Source organism: Plecotus auritus, assembly GCF_963455305.1.
Source record: "Plecotus auritus genome assembly, chromosome: 5".
Taxonomy (NCBI): Eukaryota; Metazoa; Chordata; class Mammalia; order Chiroptera; family Vespertilionidae; genus Plecotus; species Plecotus auritus.
The window spans coordinates 50,749,993-50,767,344 of record NC_137776.1 but is presented as its reverse complement, the minus strand read 5'-3'; the positions used below and the strand labels follow the sequence as shown (position 1 = coordinate 50,767,344).

At 39.4% G+C, this 17,352-nt stretch overlaps 1 protein-coding gene across 1 annotated transcript in view; it reads right to left on the bottom strand.

Annotated features, from left to right (window-relative positions):
• Positions 1 to 17,352, bottom strand: part of LRP2 (LDL receptor related protein 2) — a gene marked incomplete at its 5' end in the record, with an annotated part of 209,763 nt that overhangs the window by 22,274 nt on the left and 170,137 nt on the right. Inside the window, 8 exons of the mRNA XM_080669070.1 lie at positions 299 to 519; positions 1,567 to 1,695; positions 3,989 to 4,154; positions 5,641 to 5,784; positions 7,775 to 7,906; positions 8,934 to 9,065; positions 13,313 to 13,441; positions 16,490 to 16,612. Of these exons, the coding sequence (XP_080525196.1) occupies positions 299 to 519; positions 1,567 to 1,695; positions 3,989 to 4,154; positions 5,641 to 5,784; positions 7,775 to 7,906; positions 8,934 to 9,065; positions 13,313 to 13,441; positions 16,490 to 16,612 (1,176 nt within the window). The remainder of the gene's footprint in view (positions 1 to 298; positions 520 to 1,566; positions 1,696 to 3,988; positions 4,155 to 5,640; positions 5,785 to 7,774; positions 7,907 to 8,933; positions 9,066 to 13,312; positions 13,442 to 16,489; positions 16,613 to 17,352) is intronic.

Here is a 17,352-nt window from a genome sequence, read left to right as displayed (position 1 = left end):
CCCGTTCCACAGGACCGCCTCCTCTCTCAAGGTAACTCTACTGGAACCTCAAATATTTTAATATCTGCTGCTGAGAGCATTTTTTAAAAATTATGTAAAAAGAACAAAAAGAACTTAATTACAGCATTGCTAAGGAGTTCATTTGCATTTAAATCAGCAGCGGAGAGCTGGGGAAAGTGATATTTAAGAATTAACATAAACCACTTCTTAAAATCAGGGTTCCTTTCTGAGAAAATAGGCAAAGAGATTGGAAAGATATTAATTGATTACTGAACATTAAATTCAAACTATTTCTAACCTGCACTGGCAACAATTCTCCTATCAGTCCCATCATATTTTATGGTTTCAATCGTTTTCTCCTTGAAGTCGCTCCAGTAGATCCGGTCATTGTTCAAATAATCAATAGAAAGACCGGTAGGCCAACCGAGGTCCTCACGGACCAGGATGCTCCGATGCTGCCCATCCATCCAGGCTGACTCGATTTTCGGTTCCTTGCCCCAGTCCGTCCAGTACATAAGCCTGTAACAGAAAGTCCCCTCATTGTAGCATTTCATCTAGTGAGGCTTCTCCCCTGAAGTGGAGCATGGACTTCCCACAGGAAGGTCAACTGTTTTTCTTAGAGCCCTAGTGCTAAGCAATGCTGTTTTTATACTTTAGTTGAGAAGACAGAGAGAAAAGGGGCAGCCGGGGCATCTGTGATCTCTCCTTCCTGAAAACTGCACCTTCTCAATAGAAACTGGGCAGCCCTGCCCAACGATATATACCCAGACCCTTTAAAATATATACATCATTAAAAAAACTGTTCCTTCTTCAAAAAACATTTATTGAATGCCTCTGTGCGAGAGGTACTATTCTGTGTTTGGGATGTCTCAGAGATCAAACACAGATTCCTACCCTTGGGAGGTTACAATCAAACTCTTTTAAAAGGTATTATTTTGCATCCAACTAAGACTTAATTATGAAAGAATTGAGTAGACCAGGGATTGTGCCACTTCAAATCCCTAGGAAGGATCAGGCAGGCCAGATAAATGCATGGAGCAGAGCAGTTATAAACATGAAGTGAAGGGCAGACAAAGTCCTGTCTAAAAATTCCAGGCAACACTACATCAAGGAAGGCATACCTACCTAGTGTTATCACTTCTGATTTTCAAGTACCAAATACAGATTTTTAAAACTTTAAAAATGTGAGCAACTCAGTAAGTCAAATATGCTTATGGGCCATATTAGCTCACCAGCCACCACTTTGCAGTCTCTAGTCTAAACCAATCATCAGGTATACATCCATCCTTAAATTCTTTTGAGGAATGTATGGAATTTAGATTAACTGGGGTCTGGAAAATATGTGGACAGAGGTCTTCCCCTTACACAGCATCGTTCTGAAGCCTGGTTGGTCCTAAATGATCTTTTGGGCATATTATAATTCTTGAAAATAGTCATAGATGTCACTCCAAAAAAGTCAAAAGACAATTTTAGTGCAATTAGGAAAAAATAATCAAACATGTAAATTTTTTTTGAGAAACCAAGTAGAAAATATCTAGAACATTAAATGTTCCTTCAAGTACTTACCCTAGTTTGGGATTCACAACCACTGCAGCTGGTTGATCTAGTTGGGTGGTAATCAGCCACTTTCTGTACCTTCCATCAAGTTTAGCCACCTCAATCCGTTGACTCCTGGCATCCGACCAGTAAATATGCCTGAATTTAAAGGGACACAGTTAAACAACCAAAAAGTCTAGACTTGTCACTTCTAGGATTCTGAGGGTGAGAACATTTAGTTTGGAAATCCCAGCTGGCACGACAGCTACTCAGATGCTAGTGACCTGGGCATAGTCTCCCCCACTAGGGATTGCCAAGGGGACATCTGTGGAAGGTTAAAAGGGAGAAGAGATGGAAGGGGGGAACTCCTGCTTGATCAATCAAAGCAGCTGAATCTGCCAGGATCAAATGAAGATGGACCTCACATCTGGCATTCTTATGAGACATGTACTTCCAGGTAGAAGCTTTAAGCAATTTTGGGATGGCCCTTTCATTCTGATTGCCCACGAATCGGCTTCCTCCTCAGTAAAGAACCCCATTGGAATCAGTAGGAATCTGGCATCATTTCCAAGGATGAGTGGAAATAACCTTTCAAAATAACAAACTCAGCCAGGCCATCCTGCCCTTCCATCCTTAAATTTGTGGCAATCCTTCCCTTCTTCCATCCCTAAGACTGAGGCCATCCTGCCCTTTTTCTATTCCTAAGACTTGCAGGTCTCAGTCTCTCCCAGGCGGAAAGATTTCCATCTGTTTCTTAATTCACTCATTCATTAAGGCTGAGAAAGAAATAAAACTTCAAACAGGAAAACAGATCTGGCATTGCCTGCTTGGTTTTGAGGAGGAAGTGTTGGAAGTCAAGAGTTTCAAGTTCCTGATTCTCTGAGGCCTTGATTCATGGCAGAACATGCTAGAAAAAGTATCTCCTTTTAGCCTGCAGGCACAGTGGGGACCTCATTAACTTCAGAGATGTTGAAATCTTCCAGGAACACCAGACAAGTTGTTTAAAGGTAAAAATTAATTAATATGACAAGTGACTCTCCATTCTCCCAGAGGGCAGCAAGCCTGAGCTTTCCCTTGCAAACATTTTCCCACTGTTAGTTCACTTTCAAGGACACAGGGGATTCTATGAATGCCTGAGCTCTGGTTCTAATGTTCCCGCTTTGCCACCAATGTCACTCCAGTGCAAGGCTCTTCCATGAAGAAGGAGCTTTCTGACTTTTCCACATCAGTTTGCATCTCCTGCATCTACCTTATGATAGACCTGCTTAAAAGTTCTTCCTTAGTGCCCTAACCAGTTTGGCTCAGTGGCTAGAGCGTCGGCCTGCAGACTGAAGGGTCCCAGATTCGATTCCGGTCAAGGGCATGTACCTTGGTTGCGGGCACATCCCCAGTAGGGGGTGTGCAGGAGGCAGCTGATTGATGTTTCTCTCTCATTGATGTTTCTGGCTCTCTATCCTTCTCCCTTCCTCTCTGTAAAAAATCAATAAAATATATATATTTTTTTTTTTTTTTTAAAAAAAAGTTCTTCCTTAGAGATCATCCAAAATGTGTGGCTCTGCTCCCTGGGGTTCTAGAAAATCTAAAAGAGGACAATGGAGCCGATATCTCTATTCACAAACAACCCAAAGATTACAGCAAAGTCAAATTTCCAGTCTGTTTAGACAATACAGCTTGCCCAAAACACAAGGTGTGGATTGTTCCTCCCTGAAATAATTACCATGGAGAAAAATGTTTCATCCCAACTGCTTTGCTGGGAGAATTGTGAGTATGTCCCATTTCTTCACAAAATGAACAGTTCTGCCATACAAGTTAATTTTTGGATCCAGAACCCTGTTGGCAAGAATGTTCTCCTAGATATAAATATAGTCTTCACCTTCGTTCTTTCCCAGACTCTTTCATGGCACATCCTATATAATAAAAGCCTAATATGCTAAGTGTCCGACCATTTGACCAGTCTCTATGACGCGCACTGACAACCAGGGGGGCAGATACTCCAACCAGTAGGTTAGCTTGCTGTTGGGGTCCTGCTGATCGGACTGGGAGAAAAGGGCTGGACATGCCCTGGAGCCCTCCTGCGGTTCCTCCCCGGCCCGATCCTGCACCAGTGGGGTCTCTTGGCCTGGCCTGCACCCTCTTGCAATCTGGGACCCATCAGGGGATGTTGGAGAGCCGGTTTTAGCCTGATCCCCGCAGACCAGGCTGAGGGACCCCACAGGTGCATGAATCTATGCACCAGGCCTCTAGTATAAAGTAACTTATAATATTTATAGGACACATTGGTGTAAGCAGAGGTGGTTGCTGGGGCTAGAGCAAGCACAGGCATTCCCCAGCTGCACCAGTGGCTGAGTGTACCCATATCCGGGTCCAGCTTAACTCACGTGCCCAGGAGAGCAGGAAGGAGCTCTGACCAGGTAAATAGAATGGGCAAGAGGGGAATGTACACTAAACTTACCTTCCAACCCAGTCCACTGCTAATCCATCTGGCTGCATTATGTATTTTAGGCCCAGGTCAATTATCTGCACATGGTTGTTACTGCCAGATTCAAAGTTGGGGATGTAGGCACGTTTGATAGCACCAAAATTAGAGCCATGCCCTAGCACAGTGTAATATATGACACCTACAGAGGCAAGACACACACATCAGTTTCATGTTAAGAACATCAGGTAAGACAGGACTTGGGGTCTAGTTAGATGAAATACAGTTCATTTATTGACATCTATACCTCCTCATTGGTCCTATATTAGTAATAATTCAATTATACCCATATGATCAAACCTCAAAACCTCTCATACTTGCATAGCTATTAGCTACACATGCTTCAATTGATAACACTAATACAGACTTAACCGTTTTTATTTAAAGGTAATTCATTAAAATACATTTCAGCAAAGAGCCTATTTACTCTCATTAGGATGAAGTTCTAGTTTTCAAAATAGAATAAATAGATAAACCAGGGGCAGGCTGTTGAGAGTTTGAAATCAAACAAAGTAACAGTGACAATCAAGAAGCCATGCAGATGTGAAGTCTTATTTTATGTACAGACTAAAAGATAGCAGGCAGCAGGCATTTTGAAAAGCATAGGACAATTGTGACTTTTAAAGCATATACTTTCCTAGGTATATACTAGTCTTAAAAAGCTTATTGTATTGCATAACTGTGTGAAAACATAATAATAAATCATACATTGCCCAGTTATTGGTAGTTTACAAAGCATATTCATATCTATGATCTCATTTGATCTTCAACACAACTCTCAGAGGCAGGCAGGCAGAATGAGATTTCTGCTCTTACTTTACAGGTAAGAAATGGCGATCCAGAGAACTGTTACAATTATTTAAGGTCACAAAGCTATTAGATGAGGGAGACAGGCATAGAAGGCATGTTTCCTGACTGCCGCCCCATGACCATGTCCCACACACCATTCAGAGACATGAAAGGCTCCACATAAGCATTAATCAATTTTTCATTATTAAATTAAATTTTTGAGCACCTACCATGTATTCTTTACTAGATGTTTGGTCAGATACTAGATGTTTGGTCAGATAATAGGCATGTAGACATAAATTAGATTCAACCTCTGGTTCCAGAGAGCACATGGTTAAGAAAGAGGTTGGGGAAAAAATATGTGGACAAATAACTATAGCTCAATGTAACCCGTGCTTTAGGAAAAGCATGTATAAAATGTTACTGGCTCAGGGGTGACCAATCACAAAGCTGTGCTAGGAGGGATTATGGAAGTTGTCACAGAGGAGGTGACATCTGAATTGGGTCTTTGAAGTTTCAGTAGAAATCTTCCAAGTGTATAACAGAGGGGACGAACAAGATCTACGTGAGCAAAGACAAGGTGATATTAAACAAAGGGCTATAAATGGTACTGAAAGGATAATCCCCAGGGATGGAAAAAGGTTCAGTGAGAACTTGGGAAAGGTTGGCTGGGACCTATGGCCAGGCTAAGGTATCTGGAGCATGCTGGATAGAATAAGCTTCTGCTTCCACTCACGCAACAAAATTGACTCATTACAAATAAATTCCCCAAGGTTCAACACCTTATAAGCCAATTAATTCCATTAATATCAATGACAAATGCCAAAGTTCATACTCACTGAGAGCTATGCCCTCGGGATCCCAATCATAATCGACAGCCTGAATATGTTCTTGTTCTTCAAGATAATCTGCATACTTCTCAGATGACAGATTATATTTTCGAATTCGCACGTTTTCAGGAAGTAGCAACAAAGGGGGGTCACCTACAAACAAATGAAGGGTTGCTTTATCTGTTTGATATCTACTTGAAATTTATATAATATATATAGTAGGTTATAAAATAGCAGGTATCCTCCCCCCTTTAAAAAAAATTGAGGTATAGGAATCTATCTCTGCTAATCAAGTTGGATAGAGCTATCCAACTGGGTTGCAAAATCCATGACTGCAGACATTCTTATCTCCATTCAGGTGGAAAGCTAGCATTTCTATTAGGGGCATTATCCATTCTTTATTCTTTGTCCTCAGTGGACAACAGTTTAGAGCAAGGCAAGACTGAGACTCCCTAGGAAGTGTCCTCTTTTCCACTATTTTTTTTTCTTTATTTACCAGCAATAAAACAGACAAGATGGTAGATATTCAGTCTCACAGAAGAAATACCATTATGTATAGTCTTACTAAAAGTTTACCAGGAAGTCCTCATTCCTAACTCTTTACTGACAGATTTTATGATTTTTTTAACAGGTAATCAGCTCCATGACTCAATTTAGCTCCTAGTTGATGACAAAATAACAAAAAAACCCAGCTTGTTCTTGATTAAAAAAAATTTTTTTTTTTTACCTAAAGCAGCTATTTTAATGGTGACCCATCCTGAGTTGCAGTGTCTAAAATATTTTATTTTATATACTTGTCTAATGTCAATCAAACTTAATTTAAGTAACTTTTGGAAGTTTATTTTATAAATTTCCTATCTTGACATTATTATGTTTTATATGAATATTCTAATTTATTTCAGCCATTTCCTTAAAAGATTGAACCACTTTTTATTTTTTTTTATTTATATATATATTTTTTATATATTTTATTGATATTTTACAGAGAGGAAGGGAGAGGGATAGAGAGCTAGAAACATCGATGAGAGAGAAACATCGATCAGCTGCCTCCTGCACACCTCCCACTGGGGATGTGCCCGCAACCAAGGTACATGCCCTTGACCGGAATCGAACCCGGGACCATTCAGTCCGCAGGCCGACGCTCTATCCACTGAGCCAAACCGGTTTCGGCAGATTGAACCACTTTTTAAATTTGCTGCTTAATTACCAGACCAACTGTTCAAATGCCTTTGCCCTAGTTTTCATTCAGTGTCAAAAATGTTTAGAGGGTAAAACACTTAAGTATGCTAGTCAAATGTATACAATAAAAGCCCAACTTGTATGAAGAAATTAAACAGTCATTTTACCTTTAATTTTCAAAGTAAAATACCACTTTTTTTTTATCAAGTTCCTTAAACCTTAGTACAAACTTTAAATTCAAATCCGTAAGATCATGAAATCCTGTACCCCTTAAATGGGATATGCTGATTTCAATCAGACCCCTGAAAATTTGGGCTATAATATTTCTAACCTAATAATCTTTCTCTTTTGTACATTTCTATATAGTACTTGTTACTGCTTTTTGTGAGACTGGTTCTCAGATACTTGAATTAACTAAAATGCAGAAGTAATGATTGAAATTTTGAATGTGCCAGGTTTTCTGGCACATTCTCTCTGTCTGTGATCACTAGTCCATGAACAATAAAAATAGGGATATGTCAACAAGGTGTCTTTGATGTTCCTCAATTGAATGTGACTTTTTTGTGTGATCCATCTTGAATTACAGGGCCTCAAACATTGATCTCAGTGGAGTGGAAGTTGGAGAGCTTCATTAATTTCCTTATATTATTGACCATCCTATAAGAATGCTTTTATTGTTTGAATCTTCTGGAAGGTGACATCTTTTCTACCTTCTGAAGTTTTTATCAAGGTTGACAAGAGCCTAAGTCCAGAATAAAAAGTGACACCTGACTCTTGTCTGAATCCCTAATTATTTGTTGGGAAATTGTAATTTTTGTTTTAATCTAGCAAGGGAGGAAAGAGGAGAGGAGACAGGATGGGTGTTGAAAGAGAAGTCACTGACGAATTAAAAATAAGACTTTAAGTCTAAAATTTATTTTCTGGTATATTGAAATCAATCAATCCCGACATGAACCCATCATACCATCAGCTTCACACCGATGTCCATGGATGCCACTAAAGGACCTGAAGCCTTCGGCACAGTAACACTCATAACTTCCTTTAGTATTTTGGCAGTTCTGTGGACACGTTGCAAATTGCTCACACTCGTTGATGTCTGTAGGCAAAATAAAACCAAATATGCAACATCTGCTCCCATCCATTCTTTAGAAACCCTGCTTCTGTTTAAATCCATATTCACAAACAATGAGGACTAAAAAGACTGCAGATGAAAACAAGCAGATACCAACGTTTGTAGAATACTTTCTATATTTCTCCTCCTATTTAATCATCCAGAAAGACTCTATGAGGTATGGATTGTTATTAAACCCAAAGTTTCAAAGCTGGTAAGCAATGAAGACAGGGTTTTAACCAAAGCAGAACAAACATTTCCCTTTGGGGAAGGATATGTTGTCATCACCACTTCCCCTTCTGCCAAGAGAAATGGGAGTAATTGATTTGGTTTTTCAATTGAGTTCTTAAGCTTCAGCTTCCAAAAGGACTCTTCCAATCATCTGAGTATGGCACTTCATGTGATAGAAAGAGTAAATTCAAATAATAAAAGACACTTAAAATCATACTCATAACTTAATAGCTTGAAGAGCTATCTTCTGACTATACCTTTAAATTCATTCATGTCTGGCATAAGTGTGTGTGTAAATATGTTGTTTAACTTAAGGTAAAAAATTAAGACTTGTGCTTGTTAAAAATAATTTGATCTCACATAGTGATATAATAAACAGCCATCATCACTGAAGCATTCATAAATCATATCAATTTCACTGAAGATGAGCTATCTGCCTAGCACCCTGCTAGGCACTGATAAGATAGCATAGACAAAAAGCACTTGGATCCCTGCATTTGTGTGTTTTCTCACAACCCCAAAATTTAATGAGGAAAACAGATCTTAATATTTGTCATCTATGGCTATATATATTTAATTAATTTATAACTTATAACCAGATTTAGAACAGATCACCACCCCTAACAGTAAAATTATTGTTGCACCTGAGTACTTTAATGAGCCAGAACAATGAGTTTAGTCCCATTCAAGGAATTAAACGGTGGTTTAATAGTAGAGAATCAGTGAAGAACAGAAAAAGGATAAGGTTCTCCTAATAGGAATTGGAGGAAATATATTCTACCATCACAGGAGTTTCTGTCTGAAATACTGGCTTTGAACCCAGGTCTACAGGAGCAGATAAATCCTCCTTCACTTAATTGGGTACAATTTTGTTCACATAGATTTTCAGCACATGATCTTTCTTTTCCTTTATCTGAAAAACAAAATCACAATATTACGAATGGAAGGTATAAACCAGACCAATCACAAATATCCATTGCTAAATAAGTGTTGGCCAGAACACAATAAAATGCATATGTTAGTCATAAGTCATACCACTGCCAATAGAACAATAAATTGGTATACATGGAGAGGAATTTTGCAATATGTATATATCAAGGATTTCAAAATATTCATACTTTTACCCAGTTATTCCACTTAAATAAATTTTTCTCTCAAGAAGGAAAAAACATATGCACTATGATTTATGTTTAAGGATTACATTATTTATAATGAGAAAATTTTGAAGGCAACTTGAATGTTCATTTAACAATAGGGAATAAATTATGGTATACTGTATTTTATCAAATCTAAGGCACCTCTAATGCACCATAATTTTATGTAACACTAAAATAGAAAAGATCTGGAACTTACACAATACTATGGCATGCTATCAATTGTAAGATGTATCCTGGTTTCAGAGATATTAACAGTGAAACTAAACATGCATTTTAGAATCAATGTTTATTATTTATGATTCTCTACAAAATGGATTGCAATGTAATCATTAAAATTCATGGTTTCAAATGACACTTTGACATGGGAAATATCTATAGTAAAAATGGAGAAAAATATTGTAATACTATTTAGTATAAAATACTTCTTTAAATTTTTTAAATATTAAGAAATACTTTTTTGCACATGTACACAAAAGGACAATAAATTTAGAGATTAGTTCTCTCTTAATGATGTGAGTCACGTGATTTTTACTTTTGATTGTTAATATATTTTCTGGATTTTATAACTTCCATAATAAAAATAATCATCTAATAATTTATCTTTGTAGGGCCTATATGAATGACTCAGTATTCCTGGTGTTCGGGGGCCCAGATCCTCCAGGATAGCCTTTTAATAGTTCGGACTCTACTCAGGATACTTTGTTGCTCATCATTGTCCCCAGTTCTTATCTCTGCCAGTATCTGTCCAAGCTACCTGGCTTTCATTCTTGTCATTCTTATCAGTTTTCTTGTTTTATCCTGAGTCTTAATCTACCTCCAGACCTAGGTCTTACAGGGAAGCTGACAAAGATAAACATAGTGAGTGATAACGGGGTTTGGGGAGGCTAGGGATGGGAAAGGTGATTTTCTCCATAAAGGATTCAAGCTTCATCTATTTCTGAAATGAAATGTGTCTTCATCACAGGCTTAATATTTTAGTCGAAGAGACTGTGGTATCTCCTGCCTCAATTCTTTCAAATCCAAATAGATTATTTAAAATTTTATCTTTATTGTTGAAAGTATTACAGATGCCCCCTTTTCTTTCACCGTTGACCCCCCTCCATCCCATGTCTACCTCCCTACCCCAGGCCTTCACCACACTATTGCCTGTGTTGATGGGTTATGCATATATGCATGTAAGTGCTTTGGTTAATCTCTCTCTACTTCCTCCCCCAGCTCCCACCACCCTCACCTTCCCTCTGAGATTCATCAGTCTGTTCCATGCTTCTATGTCTCTGGATCTATTTTGTTCATCAGCTTATTTTGTTCATTAAATTCTATATATGAGTGAGATCATGTGATACTTGTCTTTCTTTGATTTGCTTAATTCACTTAGCATAATATTCTCCAGTTCCCTTCATGCTGTCTCAAAGAGTAAGAGGTCCCTCTTTTATACAGCTGCCTCGTATTCCATAGTATAAATGTACGGCATCTTTTTTATACACTCAAATAGATTTTTATCTGTCTTCTACAGTAGGCAAAGAGGTGAACTTCATCACTTCTCAGAGTCCCTTAGGGTACAGTGACTATATATGTGGTTTAAATAAACTAAAATCATGGAGTTTCAAAAAAAGAAAAATAGCCACAAAATAAAGCACAATGGCATTCAATGGAATGCTGCCCTTGGAGTTCATACTTCAAAGCTGTACACATGAAAGCCTTATAATAAAGTCTGAACTCTTAATAAATACACATTGATAAATAAGTCTTTTTAGATTTTCTATTTCCTCTGGAGTCAGTTTCCGTATTTTCTGTCTTTCCAAGAATTTGTCCATTTAACCTAAGTTGTTGAATTAGTTGTATTCCCTTATTATCTTTTAAATTTCTATAAAACAGATACTGATGCCTCCTCTACATTGCTAAATAAATGTGACCTATTTTTATTAACATAGATACCCTTGACCCTATCACATAAGCTCTCTAAGTCTCATGTGCATTATTAGACTCTGTAATCTCCTCCCAGCTCCAAAATGATTAGGAGCTCCAGGAGGTTAAAAAATTCCGAATCAATTGCTCCCTTGCAAATCCTGTCATGTTCATGCTTTTTAAATGTACATAATCAAGTATTTCACAATATAAAAAAACAAAAACAAAAAAACTCCAAACCCCACTGAGAAAGTACATGAAATAAAGGGCAAGTCAACTTGGTATGGCAGGTTACCCATCCCCCTTTGCTCAACATAGGAGCAAAGCCGCCAAGAAGTCTCTGGGATGCCTCAGGAAAATGTGATTAAAGCCCAAGAAGTTGAAGCTTGTGGCGCTAAGTTACAGGCTCCTAGAGTTTGAAGAACTCTCTCCTTTTCCCTCTAAAGAAACCAAGCTGGTTTGGCTCAATGGAGAGAGCATTGGCCTATGGACTGAAGGGTCCAGGTTCAATTCCAGTCAAGGGCACGAACCTCAGTTACAGGCCCCCAATCCTGGTTAGGGTCATGCGGGAGGCAATCAATCAAAGTATCTCTCTTATATAGGTGTTTCTCTCTGTCTCACCCCTTCCCTTCCACTCTCTCTAAAAAAATCAATGGAAAAATATCCTCAGGTAAGGATTTAAAAAAAGAAAAAGACAAAGAAACCAAGGCCTGGAGAAGTCAATAGTTGCCCAAAGGGGCACAGCGAGTGGCAGAGGAACTCAAGGGCAGCTCTCTTAGCCTGGAGTCACGGGACAGTTCAGGTTCTGCCTCTGTCACTCTGTGTGACTTCAAGCACGTTACCTATGCTCTCTGAGCCTTATTATATAGAGAGACATAATAGCAGCGACCCAATGGGGCTAACTTGAGTGACAAATTAAATAATATATGTGAAAGCATTTCCTAAAAACTATAAAGGACTACAAAAGTGTGAATTATTAACATAACATTTGAACATTTCCATGACACTATTGAGACAGAACCATCCCTTGATTGTGTTCACCATCTTTTTCCCACACAAACTTCTCCCTCTAATTTAAAAATAAAAATAAATGTTTCCTTCCAAGGTCCCCTGTTACATTCTCATCTTTACCAACTACCCTTAGAAGCTTTTCCCCTAAATGCCAAGGATACTGCATTTGGCTTAAAATGAAAAAAAAAAGTGAAGACAAACAAAATATGCATGTGAGAGGCACCCAGTGAACTGGGAAGAAGTACTCTGCAGCCCTAGACGGTTTGGCTCAGTGGATAGAGCTTCATGGCCTGCGAACTGAAGGATCCCGGGTTCGATTCTGGTCAAGGGCATATGCCCGGGTTGCAGGCTAGATCCCTAGTAGGGGGTGTGCAGGAGGCAGCCGATTGATGACCCTTTCATCATTGATGTTTCTATTTCTCTTTCCACTCCCTCTCTGAAATCAGTAAAAATATATTTTAAGAAAAGAAGAACTCTGCAGATAGGTAGATCGGAGTTGGTTCAAAGCCTAGCTCAACCTCTTACTGAGAGAAAGACATGGCCACTTTATTTAACCTCAAAGCTGGGCTTCTTATTTGTAAGGAGAGGGAGAAGGAGAGAGAGCTCATAGGATTGTTAAAAGAATGAAATGAGCTCTGACCGGTTTGGCTCAGTGGATAGAGAGTCAGCCTGCAGACTCAAGGGTCCCAGGTTCAATTCTGGTCAAGGGCATGTACCTTAGTTGCAGGCACATCCCCAGTAGGGGGTGTGCAGGAGGCAGCTGATTGATGTTTCTCTCACATCTAAGTTTCTAACTCTCTCTCCCTCTCCCTTCCTCTCTGTAAAAAAATCAATAAAATGTATTTATATATATTAAAAAAAAGGAATGAAAAAAAAAGAATGAAATGAGATAGCACATGTAGCGTGTAGCACTGTGTCTGGTATAGAGTAAGTGCTCAGTAACAGGCGGCTGTGGGCTTGAATGCAGCTCAGTGCACAAAGTCAATTAAAGAGAAGCACGCGGCTATCATCTACTTTATGTTATTCATGCTTTCACTAGGTAAACCTGAATCGACACAATGAAATATGAAAATAAGTCTTTACTTACTGCAACCTGTTTCATCAGACTGGTCACCACAGTCATCAACATCATCGCATGCAAGGTGCTGTGAAATGCATTGCTTGTTGCTGCACTTAAATTCATCTTCTGCACAAGGTCTCAGGGTCGGACCTACACCTGTAATTGAGGAACAAATTAAAGTCAAAACTTTTTCTTCTATGAAACAATAGACTTCCCTCTGTGGCAGGGACGGTGGCTGCTCACCAAATAAGCTCCTGCTTCCCGACATTTCCCAGTCTCCCTTGCAATTATGTTAGGACCATGTGACTAGTTTTGGTCAATAGATTCTGAGTTGGAAGTGACATGTGTCATCCTGGGCTGAAGCAATTAAAAGCTCATGTGCCCCCCACTCCCCACCCCCGGCCCCCTTGGAAAGCCAGGTGTTTGAGGCAGCCTATTAACAAAAACCAACTATCTGGTCTTGGCTTCACAATCAGGAGGCAAGCAATGAGGACACTGATGTTGGAGGCAGGAGAGATGGAGACCTGGGTTATGCAATGGCAAAGCATTAGTAAGGCTGTCACCTTGGAAACACTGGAAGGCAGACCACGTGCTAGCTGCACTTGTCAGACTCGGGAAAGGTTGGAAAACAGAGGGTTAGTGATATACACTGCTTGCCATTACCTGAGTCTGGCAAGGCAGTATATGAAAGAAATAAGCTCAGGGAAGAAGTAGTTGATTTACAAGCAGAATTGAAAGAAAGAAAAGTCCAGAAATTTGGAGTATGGGGAAAGCTAATTGCTTTTATATCCCAAACAGTAAGAGTCTAAAGTTTAAAAGGCTTTGAGACACAAAGGCCCAGTAAAACCTTGGTTGGATTAAATGACTGCCCATTCATTTTCCACAATGGCCTGAATGTAACTGACAAACAGTTGAGGCAAAGGTGCATGAGGGAAACAAAGCAAAGAAACAAAGCAGATTCAAGAACTATGTCTCATAAGAAACACTGAGTGAGGTTATTGGCAAATACTGGTAGATCCAAAGCCTGCTCAGTTTCCGAGAGAAATACATGACCAAATAAAACAAAATACCATGATTGAGACTTAAAAATCTCTTGGGCCCCGAACCTTCTATAACCAGGGAGTGGGCTGAGAAAGCTGTGCAGCCCCTAAGGAGGGCATATTTCCACTCCCTCTTCGTTTGAAGAGGACAATAGACAAGGAAACCCTCCCGAAGGGTGGAGGCAGAGTCAGTAAGAAGCAGTGGACACAGGTGCTCCTTCCAGAGCACAGCTATGACTCATCAATGAACCTCCTTCATTTCCATAGTGGGAGCCCTCATAATGTCCTCAGAGGGTAATCAAGTAATTTGCTCTCCAAGTCAGTGTGCTTTTGGGAGTGAAAGGGGCACTCTTAATTCCACCAGGCATAAATCAGGACTGTACTGGGCCAAAGTGTCACCTTAGCCCAGTGGCTTTTCAGAATTCTTAGGACTGGTGACTACAATGAGTTTCTAATTCTTTCTTCCCCGATGTGAATATTTATTTCTATTATGCTGCCCCTTTTCTAGCATTGTCTATTGGGGGGAAGGCAGTGAGGGAACAAATAAAGTTGGTCTATTAGTTTATGGGTCTCCAGACCAAAAGGAATCACATCCAAAATTGGTGGCATGACTACTGCCCAGTACCCAGAGCTCCTGGATTTCAGTTATTGGTGGGACCATGAGTTACATCCCTTGGGGAGTGGTTAAGGGTGTTCTCCATGTGCAGGAAGAAAAGCAAAAAGGGATTTTTAGTGGCACAAGGACACATTATGGTAGAAATAATTGGTGTTCACTAAATATTCATGCACTTCCCTGTGTTTCCTAGTCTCCTTTGCAGTTCCAGCCAAAGGACTGTGAACACAAGGGGTATCTGTCACTTCCAGACACAGGAAACTAAGAACCTGTGTGCCTCCTCCAGTTCTCTCTCCTGTCCCAGCAACCAGATGGCATATTGACTGCATGAAGGAGGGTTGCCTGACCTTCATCACACTTCACATGAGTGAAAAATAACCCCCTGCTATTTGAAGCCATTGAAATGTTGCTTAGAGTGATGGCTAGCAGTGATTCATCTGACTGATGTCCTGCTCCTTGGGGAGAATAAGTATTTACTACCTCTTTTTTCCACTCTTGGACTTGACCACATGCTACAGATGTCTTGCTTCATTAAAAAATGACATTTGTAGTAGGGAAAGTAGGACAAGAAAAGGTGGTCAAATTGTAAAAAAAAAAAAAAAAAAAAAAAAAATGTTTTAGCTTCAAGTTTTCATCCTTTTGTGCTATGCCTCAAATAAACATGTCAACAATGTTATAACCACATGTTCATCTTTGCCAAAAACAGGGAATACAAGTGAACTTGGCAATAGTGTCAGAGTCCTCTCTGGGATGCAAGCTGGCCATGAGCATTCTAAGGCCACATTAATACAAGGGCCAGAAAATAGAAAAATTAGGCATTTGTATAAATTTTCCCAGAAGATATTCTTTTAGGAAAAAAGTACCTGGAGTCAGGGGAAATAATTTTCCTCACTGACGTTTTCCTATATAAATTAAATTGCCCAGATAATTAATCAACTCTCCTGTTCAATGGATAGATTTTAAAACATTCTCAAAATGTAAAAGCACAGATTTTTTTAATATTAAAAACATTAAATTCAGCCAGCTTGAAACTTCTATTTTAAAACAATCCATCATTTTTCTCTTCTGAGCAATAAATTTTCATTTTAAAGAACATTAGACAAGCTAACACCAGTGTTGCCATATTTCACACCATCTTTTCAGCTTCGCATTGATAAGTTCAGTCATAGATTAACAATTAATAACTCTAGCCTGAAGAGTGACCAAGCCTCATCTTTTTTAAAAAAAAATAAACCATTAATCTGTGAAGTGTGACTCAACCAGTATTTCGTGTTTGTTTGCATTTTCTTGAGAGAAATATGAACTGAATATTCAAACAAAGACAAAAATTATAAGGGACTTGCCAACAGCTCACTCAAATGAGAAAGAAATAAGTGGGGGAGGGTTGCATCTGAGTAATGCATGTTTACAAGGTCTGGTATAAACAATTATGTCGGCAGAGATCTGCAGTCATAGGTGCAGCTCAAGCCTCTACAGAACAAACTGAAATCCCATTTTGAAGACTGCAGACAATTTTGGGTCCTTAGTTTTCCCTTCTTTCCTCTGACTTACAGTTTTCCTCTTTCTCATCACTTCCATCTCCACAGTCATCATTATGGTTGCACATCTCGTGACTATAAATACAGCGATTGTTGTCACACCGGAAACGGTGTGGTGACTCACAGGGAACACTCACTAAAACAAAAGACGGAAAAATAAAAATACAGGTTAAGAGTAGAACATAATGTCAATATCTAAAATGCCCCTATGTCTGCACCACGCTTGCTTGATTCAGCCATTCATTTGTTCATTCAATTCACCAATAGACAAATATTGGTATATCTTGAGTATCTGGTATATACCACAGTGCTGTGCTAGACATCAGAGTCCATGGGAAACAAGAAAGCCACAGTCCTTGTCCTCATGGAACTTTCATTCTAGCAGAGAAATGGTCTTTACAAATTAACCATTCAACTACAACTGTGACAGAGCCACAAAGGAGATATGCTATGAAAGCATCTACTGGCGGTACCTGATATATCTTGGGGATAAGGGGTCAGAAGAGGTATTCACAAGGGAAGATTCTGAGTCAGGAAAGAGCATGGTAGGTTTGGGGCCTGAATAAAAGGTCTCTGTGGATGGAGCACAGAGTGAGGACAGTGGTGGCCATGAGGCTGGAGGGCAGCAGGACTATACATGCATGAGCTCTTAGTCTCAGTCAGGAGGCCATTGCTTGTCACTCTGACATCAGTTGTCATTGAGCCTCCAGAGCATGAGGTTTTACACAATGATGGACTCACCTTCCTGAATTCCCTCATTGATTACATTTGAAGTTGAAATCTCACATTCCAACCTGGACTCATTTTGTTATCCAGAGTCAGACCACCAGCTGATGCTGGTGTACCTATGCAGAACCCAAGGGTAGAACCCAGATC